Genomic DNA, 18996 nt, shown 5'->3' with positions numbered 1-18996 from the left:
GTTTCTTGCATATTGTCTATTCTATTTCCAAGATTTTGGATCTGGGAAATAGAATCTTGGATCAGCTTTACTATCATTATTCTGAATTCTTTTTCAGGTAGACTGCCTATTACCTCTTCATTTGTTAGGTCTGGTAGGTTTTTATCTTGCTCCTTCACCTGCTGTGTGTTTTTCTGCTTTCTCATTTTGCTTATGTTACTGTGTTTGGGGTCTCCTTTTTGCAGGCTGCAGATTCGTAGTTCCCGTTGTTTTTGGTGTCTGTCCCCCGTGGCTAAGGTTGTTTCAGTAGGTTGTGTAGGCTTCCTGGTGGGGGGGACTAATGCCTGTGTTCTGGTGGTTGAAGCTCGATCTTGTGTTTCTGGTGGACAGGTCCACGTCTGGTGGTGTGTTTTGGGGTGCCTGTGGCCTTATTATGTTTTTAGGTATCCTCTCTGCTAATGGGTGGGGTTGTGTTCCTGCCTTGCTAGTTGCTTGGCATAGGGTGACCAGCACTGTAGCTTGCTGGTCGTTGACTGAAGCTGGGTGCTGGTGTTGAGATGGAGATCCCTGGGAGATTTTCGCTGCTTGATATTATGTGGAGCTGGGAGGTCTCTTGTGGACCCGTGTCCTGAAGTTGGCTCTCCCACTTCAGAGGCACAGCAGTAACTCCTGGCTGCAGCACCAAGAGCCTTTCATCCACCCGGCTCAGAATAACAGTGAGAAAAAGTAGAGAGAAATAATTAGTAGAAGAAAGAAAGAGAGATGGAAAGAAAGGAAGAAGGGAAGAAAGGAAGGAAGGAAGGAAGGAAGAAAGAAAGGAGGGAGGGAGGAAGGATGGAAAGAAAGAAGGAAAGAAAGGAGGGAGGGTGGGAGGAATGACAGCAAAAGGAAGAGTGAATGGAAGAAGAGAGGGAGGGAGGGAGGAAGGAAAGAAAGAAAGAAAGACAGGAGGGAGGGAGGGAGGGAGGAAGGAAAGAAAAAGAAAGTGGAAAGAAGAAGGGTGGGAGGGAGGGAGGGATGGAGGAAAGAAAAAGAAAGAAGGAAAGGAGGAGCGGAGGGAGGGAGGGAGGAAGGGAAGGGAGGAAAAAAAGAAAGAGCAGGTAAAGTAAAATAGAATAAAGTATGAAATATAGTAGCATTATTAAAATTAAAAAGTAATTATTGAAAAAAAACACGGACCGATAGAACCCTGGGACATATGGTGGAAGCAAAGCTATACAGAGAGAATCTTACACAGAAGATTACACATACACATTCACAAAAAGAGAGCAGGGGGAAAAATCAAAAATCTTGCTCTCCAAGTCCACCTCCTCCATTTGGGATAATTCGTTGTAAAAAGAGGAAAAGGGCGAAAAGTCTGAAATCTTGCTAAGTCCACCTCCTTAATTTGAGATAATTCGTTGTAAAAAGAGGAAAAAAAAAGGGGGGAAAGTCTTAAATCTTGTCCTCAAGGTCCACTTCCTCAATTTGGGATGATTCGCTGTCCATTCATGCACTCCACAGACGCAGGGCACATCAAATGGACCGTGGAGCTTTAATCCGCTGCCTCGGAGGCTGCACAGAGAGATTTCCCTGTCTCTGCTCTCACAGCTCCCGGGTCTCAGCCTTGGACCTGGCCCCGCCTCTGCGCGTAGGTCGCCGGAGGGCGTCCGTTCTTCGCTCAGACAGGACGGGTTTAAAGGAGCCGCTGATTCGGGGGCTCTGGCTCACTCAGGCAGAGGGGAGGGAGGGGAATGCCCTCTCCTCGCGCACCAGGCAACAAAAGGGAAAAAAGTCTCTTGCCTCTCCGGTAGCTCCAGACCCTTTCCCCGGACTCCCTCCGGGCTAGCACTAACCCCTTCAGGCTCTCTTCCTGCCGCCAGCCCCAGACCTCTCCCTGCGCTCCGACTGAAAGCCGATACCCGAGCCTCAGCTCCCAGCCCCGCCCGCCCTGGCGGCCGAGCAGACAAGTCTCTCGGGCTGGTGTGTGCCTGAGGGCACCGATCCTCTGTGCCAAAATCTCTCTGCTTTGCCCTCCGCACCCCTGTTGCTGTGCTCTCCTCCGCTACTCGGAAGCTTTCCCCCTCCGCCACCTGCAGTCTCCGCCCGCGAAGGGGCTTGTAGTGTGTAGAAACCTTCCCTCCTTCACGGCTCCCTCCCACTGGTGCAGGTCCCGTCCATATCCTATTGTCTCTGTTTATTCTTTTTTTCTTTTGACCTACCCAGGTATGTGGGGAGTTTCTTGCCTTTTGGGGGGTCTGAGGTCTTCTGTCAGCGTTCAGTAGGTGTTCTGTTGGAGTTGTTCCACGTGTAGATGAATTTCTGATGTATCTGTGGGGAGGAAGGTGATCTCCGCGTCTTACTCTTCCGCCATCTTCCTCCGGCCTCTAAAGGCTTCTTAATTTGTTGTAAGCCTTTGGTCAATTTCCAGGTCCTAAAATGGTTGTTATTGGTAATTTTGTCCAGTTTTATCATTGTTATTGGGGGAGAGGATTTTCCAAGCTCCTTACTCTGCCTTTCCTGAAGTCTCACCTTCAGAGATTCCCAAGACTACACTTTGAGAAACACTAGCATAGGACTTTGGGGTTGGACAACTTGAGTTTACGTCCTAGGTTCCCCACCTAATGATTATATGATCTTACAAAGTTATTTAACATCTCTGACCTTTAGTTTCCTGTCCTTAAAGTGAGAATGATAACATTGTACAAAGTCAATTTGAGGAGTACAGATATACTGCATTTTTTAACTGTTTATTAGGATCTCATTGTAGATACACCATAGTTTATTCAGCTATTCCTCAACTGCCCCCACTGATGGACGTTTAGTCTTATTTTCTAATTATTTTGCTATTATAAACAAAACTATTATGAATATCCTTGTGCATACCTCTTCATATGTGACGGTTTTTATAAGGTAAGTACTGAGAGGTGAATTTCTGGGTCAAGCAATAAATATACATATTTTTTACTATTTTCATAGAAACTTCCAGATTGCCATTCAGTGTGTCTTCACCAATTTATACTCACTTTACCAATGTTTGAGAGTATGCATTTCTCCACATCTTTTGAAAACACATGTTTTAATCAAACTTTAAAATTTTTGTCACTCTGATGGATAAAAAATGATATCTTAATACCCATTTCTCTGATTACTACTAAGGTTAGAAGAGTTCATGTGTTTACTGGTCAATTCTGGTGACTTTCCTATTGATATCCTTTGGTCATTTTTCTATTGAGTTATCTTAATGATCACAAGGATTTATTCTATATCCTGGGTATTAACCCTTGTATGTTAAAAAGATTTTTCCTGTTACTTGTCTTTTAACTTTGTTTTTTGCATTGTTTGCAAAACAGAAGGTTTTTATTTTCATACACACAAATTATCTTTTATGCTTTTTGTGTCATATTAGAAAGGCTTTTCCTACCTCAAAGTTGTCAACATATAATAGTTTTATATTTTACTCGATCAGTAATTTACTGCTGAGGCTGACGTGACTCTAGAATCAATTTTTCAAAATTCATTTTTCCAAAACTAGTTATTGAGTAATCTGTCTTTTCACCACTGTTACAAAATGCCACCTGTAACATATACCATATTTTCATGTACAGTTGAGTCTGTTTTGAGACTCTATTCTGTCCCCTTGATCTCTTAGTCCATTCTGCATGAATATCATACTTTTTAAATGACTATAGCTTTATAATACATTTTTATATATAGTAAGACTTCCCCTCCATGCCTTTCTTTTTCTTTCTCAAAATTGTTACTTTATTAATTCTGAGTATGATTCTTGGAATTAGCCTGTCCAGTACATGAAAATTTTCACTGGGATTTGGATTGGAAGTACATGGAGTTTTGTGTATTAATTTGTGGGAGAATTCCTATCTTTTCATTATTGAATCTGCCCATCTGTGAGCATATTTCTCCATTCAAGTTTCCTTCAAGTCTTTCAGGATAGTTTTATAGATTTCTCCATAGTAGTCTTCCACATTTTCATTTTTTCCCAGACACTTTATAGTTTTTGTTCCTCTTATAAATTTGAACTCCTTTTTATTTACCTTGTCTAAATGAATAACCTGATGTATAAGAAAGTTTGATTTTTTGCTAACTTTTTATTTTGATACATCTTCAAACTAACAGAAAAGTTGCAAGAATGGTACAAGGACCTCCTTTATATCCTCTATCCATGTCTTCTTTTTATATACTTGAATGGCTTCATTTTCCAAATTTAGAACTCTGATCTGTTTTGAATATATCATGGACACCCAGTGACAATATGAGATATGGACTCAATTTTATCTCTTTGCAAATGATTATCAGTTGTCCCAACACCATTTATTTAAAAATTCATATTTTCCACAGTGATTACACCTGCCAGTTTTTACATACCAAATTTCTATATGCATTCATGTATATTTTTGGACTCTTTATACTCTTCTGTTGTTTTAACCGCCTTTTCCTATACCAACATCACACTGTTTTAATCATAGAAGTTCTATACTATGTTTTAATATCTAGTAGGGGGCTAGTGTCCCCCTCATTGCTCTTGCTTATTTCTTGGTAGAAGACTTTTTGAAGGAAGTTCTCTGGGTCCTGATTTTTTAGTTTTCCTAAATAAGTATTTATTTATTTTTATAAAATAAATAATGTAAAATAATATAATAATATAAAAGAGTGTGATCTTTTCCTTAGAACTGCAATATGCTAACACCGTGATGCGCTTCGATTATGTCTGGCTTCGAGACCACTGCCTCTCAGCATCTTGCTACAACTCTAAGACTCACCAGCGCAGCCTAGACACTGCCAGTGTGGATTTATGTATCCAGCCAAAGACCATTCGTCTGGATGAGACCACACTCTTTTTCACTTGTGAGTGGACAGGAGACTTGGTCTTCTTTGGGGTACTCTTTTAAAGAACAATTGTCTTACAAAAAATGATTTGCCCCTTTCCAAAACAGGGTATTCTTTTAGTTACTCTTTGTTTTTCCTTTCTTTGGAAGCATTTATTTTTGAACCTTTTATTTTTCTTCTTAAATAAAATTGCCCTAATCTACAGCTGACATCATTCTTAACCAGTAAATTATTGGCAGTATTTATAATTATTATTTTTAATGCCTTTGATTTTTCCCTTAAAAGGGCCAGATGGTCATGTGACTAGATATGATTTGGATTGGCTGGTGAAAAACAGCTATGAAGGGCAGAAACAAAAGGTCATCCAGCCTAGAATCTTATGGAATGCAGAAATCTACCAGCAAGCCCAAGTTCCATCTGTAGATTTCCAGAGCTTCTTAGAAACCAAGGAGGGACTGAAGAACTTTCTACAAAACTTTCTGCTCTATGGAATTGCTTTTGTAGAAAATGTCCCTCCTACTCAGGAACACACAGAGAAGTTGGCAGAAAGGATCAGCTTGATCAGGTAAGCCATTAGTTTCCTGATATCTGCAGAAATTAATTTCCAGTGACAGGTATGGTCACCTTCGTTTTTCCAGAATATTTTGTGGCCTGAATAACGGGATTCCCATTTATAGTGCTTTATTTGAAGCCCAGATTTCTAATCTCTAAAGACACTTACATGTTAAATATGGTGAAGACTTCAAAGTCATTGGTATTTTTTTCCAGCCCAGTGATGCTCAAAGTAGGAGTTAGTCATTGTACACGAGAAAGGGCACTAACTGTGAGTAAAGAGAACCAGATAGTAGTCTGAGTTCTACCATCAAGCAGTTGGGTAAACATAGACAACTGCATAACACACACACCCCTACCCTCAATCCCCACTCCCGCCGCCACAGTAGCCTCTATTTTCCTATCTGATCAGTAACAGGATTGAATAAGATAGTGTCTAAAGATCATCTACTTTTGACCTTCTATTATTCCTAAGGCTTAATTCAGAGCCTGGTTGTTAATACTACTGCCTTATACTGTATAGCATTTAACCAGCATATTCAAATCCATTATTTTCATTGGTCATTATAGTAATCCTGATAAGTGTGTATTTTATCTCCTGTTCTACTGATGAGGCTCTTGAGGCTCAAATGTATTAAATGGCTTGCCCAGGACTGCTCTGCTAGTCAGCAGTAGAACTGGGATTCAGATAGCTCAGGTTTCCTGATCCTAAATACAATGTTCTTTCCATTGCATTTCTAGGTAGTATATAGATTTATCTTCTGTAGTGATGTAAACCAACTTTGTTATAATTAGTACTTTCCTTTTATTTCATAAGAGCCAGATATAGCTCATTGTGTAGCAGACAGTATGCTGGGTCATTTGCCCTATCCTAGTAGAGCATAGTTAACATTTGTGAACCATTCAGTTTCAAACAGAGTTTGAGAACTTTCAAGTAAAAAAGCTGTGCTAGTAAGCAATAAATTGACAAGGCTTTAGAGGTTATAGTTCAAAAGGAAGACCATTTCCTGTTTGTATTTTGAGGGTTCAGAGAATAAGATGAACTCTGAAAGCTAAAGAATTAAAGTGACCTTTAGTCAGATCTGAGCCTACTAGGAAAATAACTATGAAATCAAAACCCATGACGTTATTGTATCTCTCCTCAAGGAGAGATACAATAACAGTGATACAGCAACTCTCACTAAATACTTGCTAATATAAACTATCCTTTCTCTTTTTCTTATTCCTCCATGTCTAAAAGATGGGTGAAGATCTACATTAATCACTTCTAAAAGCAGCTACCCAAAAACATCTTTTTCTATGTGAGGAAGGTGAGTGCAGGACAGAAGTTTGGGTGTGAAAGCTATTAAAAGTAGAAACATAAACAGAGTAGGATGGTTCCCTAAGCTTTCAAACTATATTATCCTTTCACCCTTTTCCCCCCAGCTTCCTAGAATATTACTCAGTGGAGGAATTGTTTAGACTGGTGATGTGTTCAACTGTCATATTTACCTTATAGATGGAAATCTGGAGCCAAACAATCTATTGTTATTTGTGAATAAGTAAAGAAAGTATTGGAAAGAGTTTTGAATGATAAGAATGAAAGGTTTCCTATACTTCATTTAACAGAGAAACCATCTATGGGAGGATGTGGTATTTCACTTCAGACTTCTCCAGGGGTGACACTGCATACACCAAGCTAGCTCTGGATCGGCACACTGACACTACCTATTTTCAAGAGCCCTGTGGGTAGGTGGATTACAATTTTCCAAAGTGAGATCATTACGTGTGATGGTCTTGAATAGTTTCTTAATCATTCTCTGTTTTATTTGAACCAAGATCATATCTGCTGCTGCTGCTGATTTGTGTGACCCTTTCTTTTCTCCTTAGAAACATGATCATTTTTAAACACCCTAGCTCAGTCTTTTTTAGACTTATAGGAATAAAATTTTTGAAATGATTGAAAATCTACCTTACTACATAAATGGATGTAAATTTTGTTTAATTTACATTTTTTCTGAAAGTAATTACAAATAACTTACCAAAAATGTATTGATTAACCATTAGTTTGGGAATTTGTACAGTTTTTCATATTTAGTTATTATATTGCAAAGGGGTCAATCTTCTAAACACAGCTACTTTGGGTATGGTAGTAAGAGGAATTTAAATCCAATTTACAAGAAGTTGGAGGGGAGGAATGAATGAAAAATAACCTTCTTACATGGACTCCGAAGCTATTGAGTCAAAGATAACGTATACCATACTTTTTTGCAGCTTTATTGAGATATAATTGACATATGACATTGTGTAAATATAAGGTGTACAATGTGTTGATTTGATATGGTCATATACTGTAATATTATTACCACCAGTAGCTAACAGAGAGTAGATCTTAAATCTTCTCACCACAGAAAAGAAATAGTAATTATTTGACATGATACATTGATTTCCTTTAAGGGTTTGGAACCTAAGAATATTTGGTTCAGAGGAGGAAGAATAAAGCATCTTTTTTACATCCTGCTCAATGTTATCGATATACAAAAAGCCCTGCATCCTCATTCTACAGGATGCAGAAGGAAGAATATGAGGAAATGGGATGAGGAACAGTTGGACAGGGGTTGAGGTTCAAATATTGACTAGCTCTTTTCTCTCTGACTACTACCAGAGATACACAGTTGTCTGTGCCTTTAATTTAACCCTTTCTAATCAATAGCAAGGACCAAGTACATAAGCAGTATAATGAGAGTGGTTAAGAGTTCAGGCTATGGCATCAACCAGACCTGGATTTGTATCCCAACTGGAACATAGGTTAGCTTTGCGATCTTGGAAAATAACTTAACCTCTCTGTGCCTCAGTTTCTTCATCTGTAGAATGGGACTAGTAATAAAACCTGTCCATTTGTATTGCTTAGGGATTAAGTTACATGATGTATTTAAAGCACTTGGCATACTTCCTAGAACATAATAAATGTTCAATAAATACTAGCTATCATTATTATCATTTTAGCCATTGTCATCATCATCATCATCATTATATGCCTTATGCTTTCTAAAGCTACCTTTGCTCAGGATCTCATCCTTTCCAACCTCCTTGGGGATTTCTCTCTCCTGTATCTTCAGCCTTCCATACATATTGACTCCTTCCTATCAGCTTCTCATTTCTTAAATCTCTACTTTTGTACACTTCCTTTGACTCTATCTCCTTCTAGTTACAGCCCCACCTTACTCCTCACCTTCACAGCTAAACTTATTGAAATAATTGTCTACATTCAGTGTCTTTTCATTCTCACTTCTCATTCACTCTTCAAACCTGTGGTCAGCTAGTTTATCCACCCCCTTCCCAATTAAAATTAATCTCTCCAAAGTCACCAGCAACTAACTTATTGCCATACCCAGTGTGTACCTTTCAGTCTTCATCTTATTTGACCCCTGGGGCCATTAACCACTACCTCTTCTTAAATATCCTTTCTTTTCTAGTTTTCCTTCTATATCTATAGCCATTTTCCCTCAGTCTCCTGTGCCAGCTTATTTTCCTTTGTCCTTTGTCGTAAATATTGTTGTCTCAAGGTTTTCTCCTTCTCCCTCTTTCCTTACTTGAAATGATCTCTTCAAATGACTTCTTCCATGCTCTTGGCTTTAACTATCACCTACAGACAACTACAAAATCTACCTCTCTTCTAAGGTAAACATCTTCAACTGGCTACTAAGTAATCCATAACCTAGAAATTTCACAGAAAGGTCAACATAGCCAGAACTGACCTTTCTCATTTTAATTGTATTTACCCTAGGTTCTCCTTGATTTTATTCCTTCTATCTTTATTTATGTTTATTACTTATTTTACTTTGTTGTTTACTTTTCCTTATTTTTGCTTTTTTCCTAAATTACTATTAATTTTATTTTCCTCTTGCTAATTTGAAATTTTTACTTTAGTTTTCCAGTCCATTAATAGTTGCATTTCCTTTTCCTGTTAAATTTTCAGCCATATATAACTCAACTATTTCAACATGTCCTTAAACTGAACCTCTTCCTCAACCCCTCTCACCCCCTTATTATCATCCAATTATGCATCTGCCTGCATTCTCTTGGCAGATGGCATTATTATTTGTCAGGTTGTCCAGGTGAAAAACCTGCAGTCATTCTAGATATTTGCCTGTTCTTCATCCTCTGTCATGTTGCTTAGGTGTGTCCTCTTTTCTATAAAACCCTTCTCTAAGCTCAACCCCTCAGTATTTTTCTCTGCTATTTCAGTTATCCAAGTTGTTTTCCATGTTTGTTGTCATCTTGCTTCCCACCAGTTCATCACCCATCTCAGTTTAAACTCCTTGTTGTTTTACGTTGATATCTTTGGTCATACTTTTTTTTTTTTTTTTGGCCTGGAATGCCTTCTCCTCACCTCAATCTCATTTCAGCCCAACTCTTGCTCATTCTTTAAGACTAAGCAAAACCATTCTCATCCACCTCCAAAAACATTTCTTTATACAACACACCACTACAATAATTTCCTGTGTTTATGGCCCCACTGTATCTTGTATACAGCTTTATTATAGTGCCTGTCGGTACTTACTTGCTTCATCTCTTTTTAGTAGACTGGCCTTCTTTAAAACAGAGACTATACCTTATTCATGACGGTATTCCCCGGGTCTGTCACATATAGCCATCAATACATGTTAAATATGCTTAGGAGGAACCTGTAGTGGCATTAATATTTCAAAGCACAAAAAAGTACAGCTGGCTATGAAGGGAAGACAATTGGGAAATGAGATTTATTTCTTAGTGAAAAGAAAATGACACAGTGGTGTCAATAATCATTTCATATATATTTTTTCTAAAATGTTGATATATTCTCTTTTCTCCACTGAACAGAATAATTTAATTTTTCCCCCTCTTTAGCATTCAAGTGTTTCACTGTCTTAAGCATGAAGGAACAGGTGGCAGGACACTGCTAGTAGATGGATTCTATGCAGCAGAACAGGTACTTCAGAAGGCACCTGAGGAATTTGAACTCCTCAGCAAAGTGCCATTGAAGCATGAATATATTGAAAATGTTGGAGAATGTCACAACCACATGATTGGGGTAGGGCCAGTCTTAAATATCTACCCATGGAATAAAGAGCTCTATATGATCAGGTGAGTACCAAAGAACTATCTCTCAGTGTAATGTATTTGTCAGATATTAGTCTTCTAATGTAATGAAGATTCCTAATATCCTATGTCTATCACATTTTAATATTGCTATTGTATAGCTTTCTATTAGTACAATTTCCGCTCTTATTATAATTCCCATGGAATAATAAATAGGCCAACAGACAAGGAATGCTAGATTGGAGGGGACAGATACATAGATAGATACTACATGGTAGGTTAAACAGGGAAAGTTTAACATAAAGAATTAGGAACTAGGATAAAAGAGTGACTATGAGATATGAGGAAATTAATGTATATAATATTCTTTCAGAGCAGCTACAGTGTCATTGCATTTTAAACACAATGCTTTGCCATCTAATTTGATAACAAAATAATCCATACTCCTCTGTGCCTTAAACACATGACAATTAAGTCCACTTTCCTCTTTTGTTGTTCCAACATTATGGGTATGCACTGGTAATAAAAAAAATTTAATATTATGGAATGACAGTATGTAACATTCAAAATGCTGATAGTAATAACTGTATCACCACAATTTGTAATGTGCTGAGCAGTGGTGCAAAATGATGAGAGCACCACATACGTCTCTGTTGCTACTACTCAACTCTGCCATTGTAGTATGGAAGCCACCATAGACATATAAGTGAATATATGTGGCCATGTTCCAATAAGACTGTTTCTGGACACTGAGAGTTGAAATTCATATAATTTTCATGCATCACAAAATTTAAAAAAAGATATGAGGAAATTCATTATAGTACCCTAGGGCTGGGGCAGAGTATCCAAGGAAGAATAAACATGGAAGAGGTTCAGATCTGTAAGAAAGAGTGGTTCAGCCACCTGATATCAATGAAGTTTGCTGATTTAGCCAGGCAGGAGCTGGTCTAGAGTTGCTGAGCAAACAATAGGCCACCCTTCCAGAGTACAGGCAGGCAGGGAAGCAGGCAATCAGCAACTGGTGGTGTGAGTGTGCAACGGAAGCCTAGGTGCCAGTGAAAGCATGCAATCTAGGTGCTCTTAAGTCTTCCTGCTTTCACTGGCACTCAGACTTACTTTCAGTGTGTGATCCCACAGAACACAGGAGGACTCCTGCAGGTCATTCAGGGGCTCCGGTTTACTATGCTGAGAGGGCTATGGAAAGGTTGTCACCAGGATGAGGCTGCAAGGTGGCATAGGGACCGTGTCCTGGGCCCTGAGGTTTGGTGCCACCTGATGCCCTCACACCCACACAGCAGAGACCTGGCTAGGGCCAGAAATAGCAAGAGAACCTCTTTCTCCCGCAGTGTCCCTCCAACGCCAGCTACTGAGAAAGTTTAATGTTGTACTCGCTATAAAGGAAAAATGCTAAAGGGAATTCTTAAATCAAGAACATGTATTGTATGTAAGGATGCATTCAGAACTGAGAAGCAATAAATTGGTAACTGATACATATACATAGCTGGTTTCAGCTTAATAATATGTTGAGAAGTTTTGCATCTAGGTTCAAGAGGGATATTGGTCGACAGTTTTCTTGTTTTGTAATGACTTTGTAAAACTCTGGTTTACCAAAGAGTTTGTGTGATATTAGTGCTATTTCCACCTTAAATGTTTGTTAGAATTTACTAGGGAAACTGGGAATGGAGTTTATTTTATGAGAAAGTTTTGGATATTAAATTCAATTTTTTATGTATATACAGAGCTAGTAAGATTTTTGTTTTCTCTACTGGTTCTTTCAAGAAATCTGTACATTTTATCTAAGTTGTCAATTTTTCAGTCATAAAGTCATTCATAATATTCTCTTATTCTTTTCATATAATGTCTATCGTCTCTGTAATGATGACTCTTGGTATTAGTAATTTTAGCTCTCTTTTTTCTTGTTTAGTCTAGCTAAACGTTTACCAATTTTGTTCGTCCTTTCCAAGAGCCACCGTATTGCTTTGTTAATTCTCCCTATCGTTTGTTTCTATTTTATTGATTTATGTTATCTTCATTATTCCTTTATTTTTACATACTTCTGGTTTAATTTATTCTCATTTTTCTAGTCCTCCAAGGTAGAACCTTAGACCATTGATATTATACATTTAGTCTTTTTTAATATAATCGTTAAAAACTATATTTGTACCTCTAAGCCTTTTTACCTGCATCCTACAAATATTGATGTTTATTTTCATGATAATTAAGTACGAAATATTTTCTGATTTCGCTTATGTGTTCTTTCTTTAACCATGTTATTTTGTATTCTGTGTCCTCTCTGATTTTTTTGACTAATTATTCCGTCAGCCACTGAGAAAACAACATTAAAATATCCAAATAATATGGTGATTTTGTCTATTTCTCCCTTTAATTCCATCAGTTCTTGCTTCATGTTTTTTGAGTATCTGTTATTAAGCACATACTCATTTATGATTTTTATGTCTTTCTGATGAAACAACCTTTTGTCATAAAATGTCCCTCTTTAACTTTGTTTTGAAGTCTATTTTATCTGAAATTCATATAGCCACTCCAATCTTCTTATACTTACACTTTGCATGCTATTTAATTTTCTATCTTCTTTTTCTAACTTATCTGTGTTTTTGTATTTAAATAAATGGCATATACATACTTCAGTCTTGCTTTTTTATCCAGTCTGACAATTTCTTTTAATTGGGATATTAAGTGCATTAACATTTCTTAAACCTTTAAAACATTTTAAAAGTTATTTGTATACCATAAAATTAATATGTTTTAAGTATATAATTCAGTGATTGTTATTGTATTTACAAAGTCATGTAACCATCATCACAATCCAGTTTTTGACATTTCTGTCAACCCAAAAAGTTCCCTCCTGCCCATTAAGCAGTGACTCCCCCATTCCCTCACCCCAGCCCCATCCCATCACAGCCCCTGACAATCACTTATCAACTTTCTGTCTGTATGGATTTGCCTATTCTGGACATTTTCTGTAAATGGAATCATACAATACAGAGTCTTTTGTGTCAGCTCTCTTTCACTCACTTAGCATAATGATTTCAAAGTTCATCCATGCTGTAATATGTATCTGTTTAATTGCTGAATAGTATTCCTTTATATATATCACATTTTGTTTATACATTCAACAGTAATGAACATTTGGATTATTTCTAGTTTGAGGCTATTCCAGATAATGTTGCTATGAACATTTGCATACAAGTCTTTATGTAGACATGTTTTTTTCATTTCTCTTGGGTAGATTTCTAAGAATGTAATTGCTGGTTCATATGGTAACTCTGCATTTATCCCTTTGAGGAACTGCTAAACTGTTTTCCACACTGGATGCACCAGTTAACATCCCTGCCAGTAATGTATGAGGCCTTCAGTTTCTCTACATCCTCACCAGCATTTGTTATTATCTGTCTTTGATTATAACCATCCTAGTGGGTGTGAAGTAGTATCTCACTGTGGTTTTGATTTGCATTTCCCTGATGATTAATGATGTTGAACATCTTTTCATTTGTTCTTTCATTTTGCTTCTTGGCCATTTGTACATCTTCTTTAGTCAAATCTTCTGTCGATTTTTAAATTGTATCATTTGTCTTTTTTTCTTCCAGTTTCATTGAAATGTAATTGACATACAGTGCTGTATAAGTTTAAGGTGTACAGCATAATGATTTGACTTACATACATCATGAAATGATTATCACAATAAGTTTAGTGAACATCCATCACCTCATATAGATACATTAAAGAAATATAAAAATATTTTTTTCCTTGTGATGAGAACTCAGGATTTACTCTCTTAACAATTTTAATGTATAACATACAACAGTATTAATTATATTTATCATGTTGTACATTACATCCCTAGTAATTTTTTATCTTACAGTTGGAAGTTTGTACCTTTTGATCATCTTCATCCAATTCCCGCTCCCCCCTCTACCCTCTGCCTCTGGTAACCACAAATCTGATCTCTTTTTCTGAGAGTTTGTTTGTTTGTTTTTGAAGTATAATTGACCTACAACACTATGTTAGTTCCTGGTGCACAACACAGTGATTCGATATTTCTATACATTTCATACCGATCACCATGATAAGTCTACTTACCATCTGTCACCATACAAAGTTATTACATAATTATTCAGTATACTCCCCACACTGTACACTTCGTACCCATGACTCATTTGTTTTGTAACTGGAAGTTTGTACTTCTTAATGCCCCTCAGCTATTTCTCTCATCCCCCTTCCCCTCTCCCATTTGGCAACCACCTGTTTGTTCTCTGTATCTTTGACTCTGTTTCTCTTTTGTTTTGCTTGTTCATTTGTTTTATTTTAAAATTCCACATATAAGTGCTATCATATGGTATTTGTCTTTCTCTGTCTGATTTATTTCACTTAGGACAATGCCCTCTAGGTCCATCCATGTTGTCACAAATGGCAAGATCTTCATTCTTTTTTATGGCTGAGGAATATTCCAGTGTGTGTGTGTGTGTGTGTGTGTGTGTGTGTGTGTGTGTGTGTGTGTGTGACATCGTCTTTATCCACTCACCTATTGATGGAGCCCAAGTTGCTTTCATATCATGGCTACTGTAAACAATGCTGCAGTGAACATAGGGGTGCACATATCTTTTCAATTTAGTGTTTTTGTTTTCTTCATATACATACCCAGGAGTAGAATTGCTGGATCATATGGTAGTTCTATTTTTAATTTTTTGAGGAAATTTTCTACTGTCTTCCATAGTGACTGCACCAATTTACATTGCCACCAACAGTGCACGAGGGTTGCCTTTTTTCCACATTCTCTCCAACACTTGTTATTTGTTATCTTTTTGAAAATAGCCATTCTGATAAGTGTGAAGTGATCTCTGTGTTTCTATACACTAACAATGAACAATCAAAAAGAGAAATTAAGAAAGCAATCCCACTTATAATTGCATCAAAAAGAACAAAATACTTAACAATAAATCTAACCAAGGAGGTAAAAGACATGTACCCAGAAAACTACAAGACACTGATGAAAGAAATTGAAGATAATGCAAATTGATGGAAAGATATACCATGCTCATGGCTTAGAAGAATTAATATTGTTAAAATGTCCATACTACCCAAGGCAATCTAAAGATTCAATGCAATCCCTATCAAAATACCAATGACATTTTTCACAGAACTAGAACTATAATTATACAATTTGTATGGAAACACAAAAGACCCTGAACAGCCAAAACAATTTTGAGAAAGAACAACAAAGCTGGAGGTGTCACGCTCCTTGATTTCAAACTGTACTACAAAGCTACAATAATCAAAACAGTATGGTACTGTCATGAAAACACACAAATAGACCCATGGAACATAATAGAGAGCCCAGATATAAACCCATGCACTTATGGTCAATTAATCTATGACAAAGGATGCAGAATATACAATGGGGAAAAGACAGCCTTTTCAATAAATGGTGTTGGGAAAACTGGACAGCTACATGCAAAAGAATCAAACTGGACTACTCTTTCACACCATATATAAAAATAAATTCAAAATGGAGTAAAGACTTAAATATATGACCTGAAACCACAAAACTTCTAGGAGAAAACATAGGGAATATGCTCTTTGACATTGGTCTTAGCAATTTTTTTGGATATATCTCCTCAGGGAAGGGAAACAAAAGCAAAAATAAACAAATTGGACTACATCAAACTAAAAAGCTTTTGCATAGCAAAGGAAGCTGTCGATAAAATGAAAAGGCAGCCTACTGAATGGGAGAAGGTATTTGCAAATGATACATCTGTTAAGAGTTAATATCCAAAATATATAAATAGCTCATACGACTTAACATCAAAAAACAACTCAATTTAAAAATGATCAGAGTACCTGAGTAGACATTTTTCCAAAGAAGACATACAGATGGCCAGTAGGCACAGGAAATGCTGTTCAACATTACTAATCATCAGGAAAATGCAAATCATTTGAATTCTTGTTGGTAAGTTTTATGAGTTCTTTAAATATTCTGGACACAAGTTCCTTATTGGATATGTCATTTACAATTATTTTTCTCCCAGCATGTGGCTTGTCTTTTTACTCCCCTGTGTTCTTTGGTTGTGCTAGAGTTTTAAATTTTGATGATATCCAAATTATCTATTTTTTCATTGCTTGTGTTTTTCTGTCTTGTATCTAAGAAGGCTTTGCCTAAACTAACGTCATGAAGATTTACTCCTGTGATCTATTCAAAGAGTTTTATAGTTTTAGCTCTTACATTTAGCTCTCTGACCCATTTTTTAGTTAATTTTTGTTTATGGTGTGAATTAAGGGTCCAATGTTGTTCTTTACCTTGTGGGTGTTCAGTTGTCCCAACACTGTTGTTGAAGAGATTATATCCTTTCCCCTATTAAATGGTCTTTGCACCCTTATTGATAATCAACCAAATATATATTATTTTTAATCTTTTGTTTTCTTTTTGCCTGATCTTTTTTTTCTGTTCCTCCTTACCTACCTTCTTACGGATTATTTTAATACATGTTTTGAATTATACTTTAATTTATGCACCATGTAAACATTTTTTCTGGGAGCTTTCAAGATTTTATGTTTGGTTTGCAGCAATTTGTCTGTGATATTCCTAGGTGTGGTTCTCTTTATTTTCTTCCAAATGGGAATTCTCTGAGCATCTTGAATCTGTAAATTTATGTCTTTCACCAAATTTTGGTCATTATTTCTTCAAAAATTTTTTCTGCCCCCTTTTCTCTCTTCTTTTCTGGAACTCCAGTTACACACATGTCAGACCTTTTGATATTGCCCCACAGGTCCCTGATGTTTTGTTCATTTTCTTTTCAAAAAATTTTTAAATCTTTTCTTCAGATAGATCAAATGAAATTAGCCAGTTTTCAAATTCACAGACTCTTATCTGTCAGCATCATTCTGTTGTTAAGTCCATGTAGTAAATGTTTTAATTCAGATGTTGTATTATTCAGTTCTAAAATTTACATGTGGTTCTTTTTTATAGTTTCTTTTTTTTTTTTTTTTTTTTGGCTGAGAGTTTCTATCCCTTCATTACAAGCATATTTTTCTTTACCTCATTGCATGTAGTGAAAATAGCTGCTTTAAAAATGTTGTCTGGGGCCTCCCTGGTGGCACATTGGTTGGGAGTCTGCCTGCCAATGCAGGGGACACGGGTTCGTGCCCCGGTCCAGGAAGGTCCCGCATGCCATGGAGCGGCTGGGCCCGTGAGCCATGACCTCTGATCCTGCGCGTCCGGAGCCTGTGCTCCGCAACGGGAGAGGCCACAACAGTGAGAGGCCCATGTACCGCAAAAAAAAAAAAAAAAAGTCTGATAATTCCAACATCTGAGATATATAAGGGCTGACCTTATTTGATTGTCTTTTTCCTTTGATAATAGGTTGCATTCCTGGTCCTTGTTACATTGAATAATATTGAATTGAATTCTGAAGAATGTGAATATTATGTTATTAGGACTCTAGATTATATTTCTCTAAAGAATGTTGATTTGGGTTTTTTTTTAGTAGGCAATCAATTTAATTGTGCTCAGATTTCAAACTTCGTTCTTTGATAGTTCAAACTTCAGTTATTTTAGCTTTGGATGTAATGCTGGGAGTTTCTCTTGCACATGTGAAATTTAGGGGTAATCCACATATTTGGGTAGAGCTTATAAAGCTTTGTGCTCCTCTTCGCTGATTCTCTCCTTTCCAGGATTTCCTCTTCACCTTCTAGTGGCAGTGGATTCCCCAAACTCTGTCGTTTGATTCTTCAGGACAGAAAGACTGAGAGATTTCTTTTGGGGTTTTAACTGCCCTGTATGGTAAAGGCTGTAGCATACCCTCAGGCTAGATGCCATGAAAATGGGAAACTCACCCAGTACAGTTTCTTTCTTTCCTCCCCTCCAATATCTGCCTGTACAGTACCTTTGGATAGTTGGTTTTTGTATTTTGTCCAGAGTTTTAAATTGCCACCTATGAGAGGAACAGGTTGATGTAATAGGAGTTTACTTAGCCATTATCAGAAGCAGAACACAGTGCTCAATATTTTTTAATAAAATAAAAATATAACATGCTTAGGCATTCCCTGGCAGTTCAGTGGTTAGAACTCCATGCTTTCACTGCCACAGCCTGGGTTCAATCCCTTGTTGGGGAAGTAAGATCCTGCAAGCTGCGTGGCACGGCTATATATATATGGCATGCTCTGTATATAAGTAAGCTTTTTCTATAAATGAGACATTATAATAGGTGCAATACCTATTCACATTTTAAACCTTATTAAAACATTTTAGAGCAAGAGGTATTAAAATGCAAATATTTTGGTACAACTACTTACCTATCCTTCAGCTGTTCTTATTCAAAGCTTGGTCTAACCCTGTCCTCCAAGTCTGAGTGTAACTTACTGTGAAGACTTTCATGGTTTCTAGGGCTCATTTTTGTGGCTTGAGATAGTTAACTAGTGTTTATTTTAGCTAACATTATTGACCACCTATGTGTCAAGCACGGTGTTAGTTCATAATATATAATACTTCATATAATCCTGATAAGCATATAAGGAAGTTATTATTATTCTCAGTTTTCTGATGGGGAAATTGAGGCTCAA

The 18996-nt window shown here is 37.0% G+C and overlaps 1 protein-coding gene across 2 annotated transcripts in view; it reads left to right on the top strand.

Annotated features, from left to right (window-relative positions):
- TMLHE (trimethyllysine hydroxylase, epsilon) overlaps positions 1–18996 on the top strand; it is a gene marked incomplete at both ends in the record, with an annotated part of 47656 nt that overhangs the window by 17204 nt on the left and 11456 nt on the right. For both annotated transcript variants that reach the window (XM_079727260.1, XM_079727259.1), the window contains 4 exons: positions 4648–4824; positions 5092–5371; positions 6967–7086; positions 10228–10464. In XM_079727260.1, the coding sequence (XP_079583386.1) occupies positions 4648–4824; positions 5092–5371; positions 6967–7086; positions 10228–10464 (814 nt within the window). The remainder of the gene's footprint in view (positions 1–4647; positions 4825–5091; positions 5372–6966; positions 7087–10227; positions 10465–18996) is intronic.

The sequence above is a fragment of the Hyperoodon ampullatus genome (genome assembly GCF_949752795.1).
Source record: "Hyperoodon ampullatus genome assembly, chromosome: X".
Classification (NCBI taxonomy): Eukaryota; Metazoa; Chordata; class Mammalia; order Artiodactyla; family Ziphiidae; genus Hyperoodon; species Hyperoodon ampullatus.
This window is presented reverse-complemented; position numbering and strand designations above follow the sequence as displayed.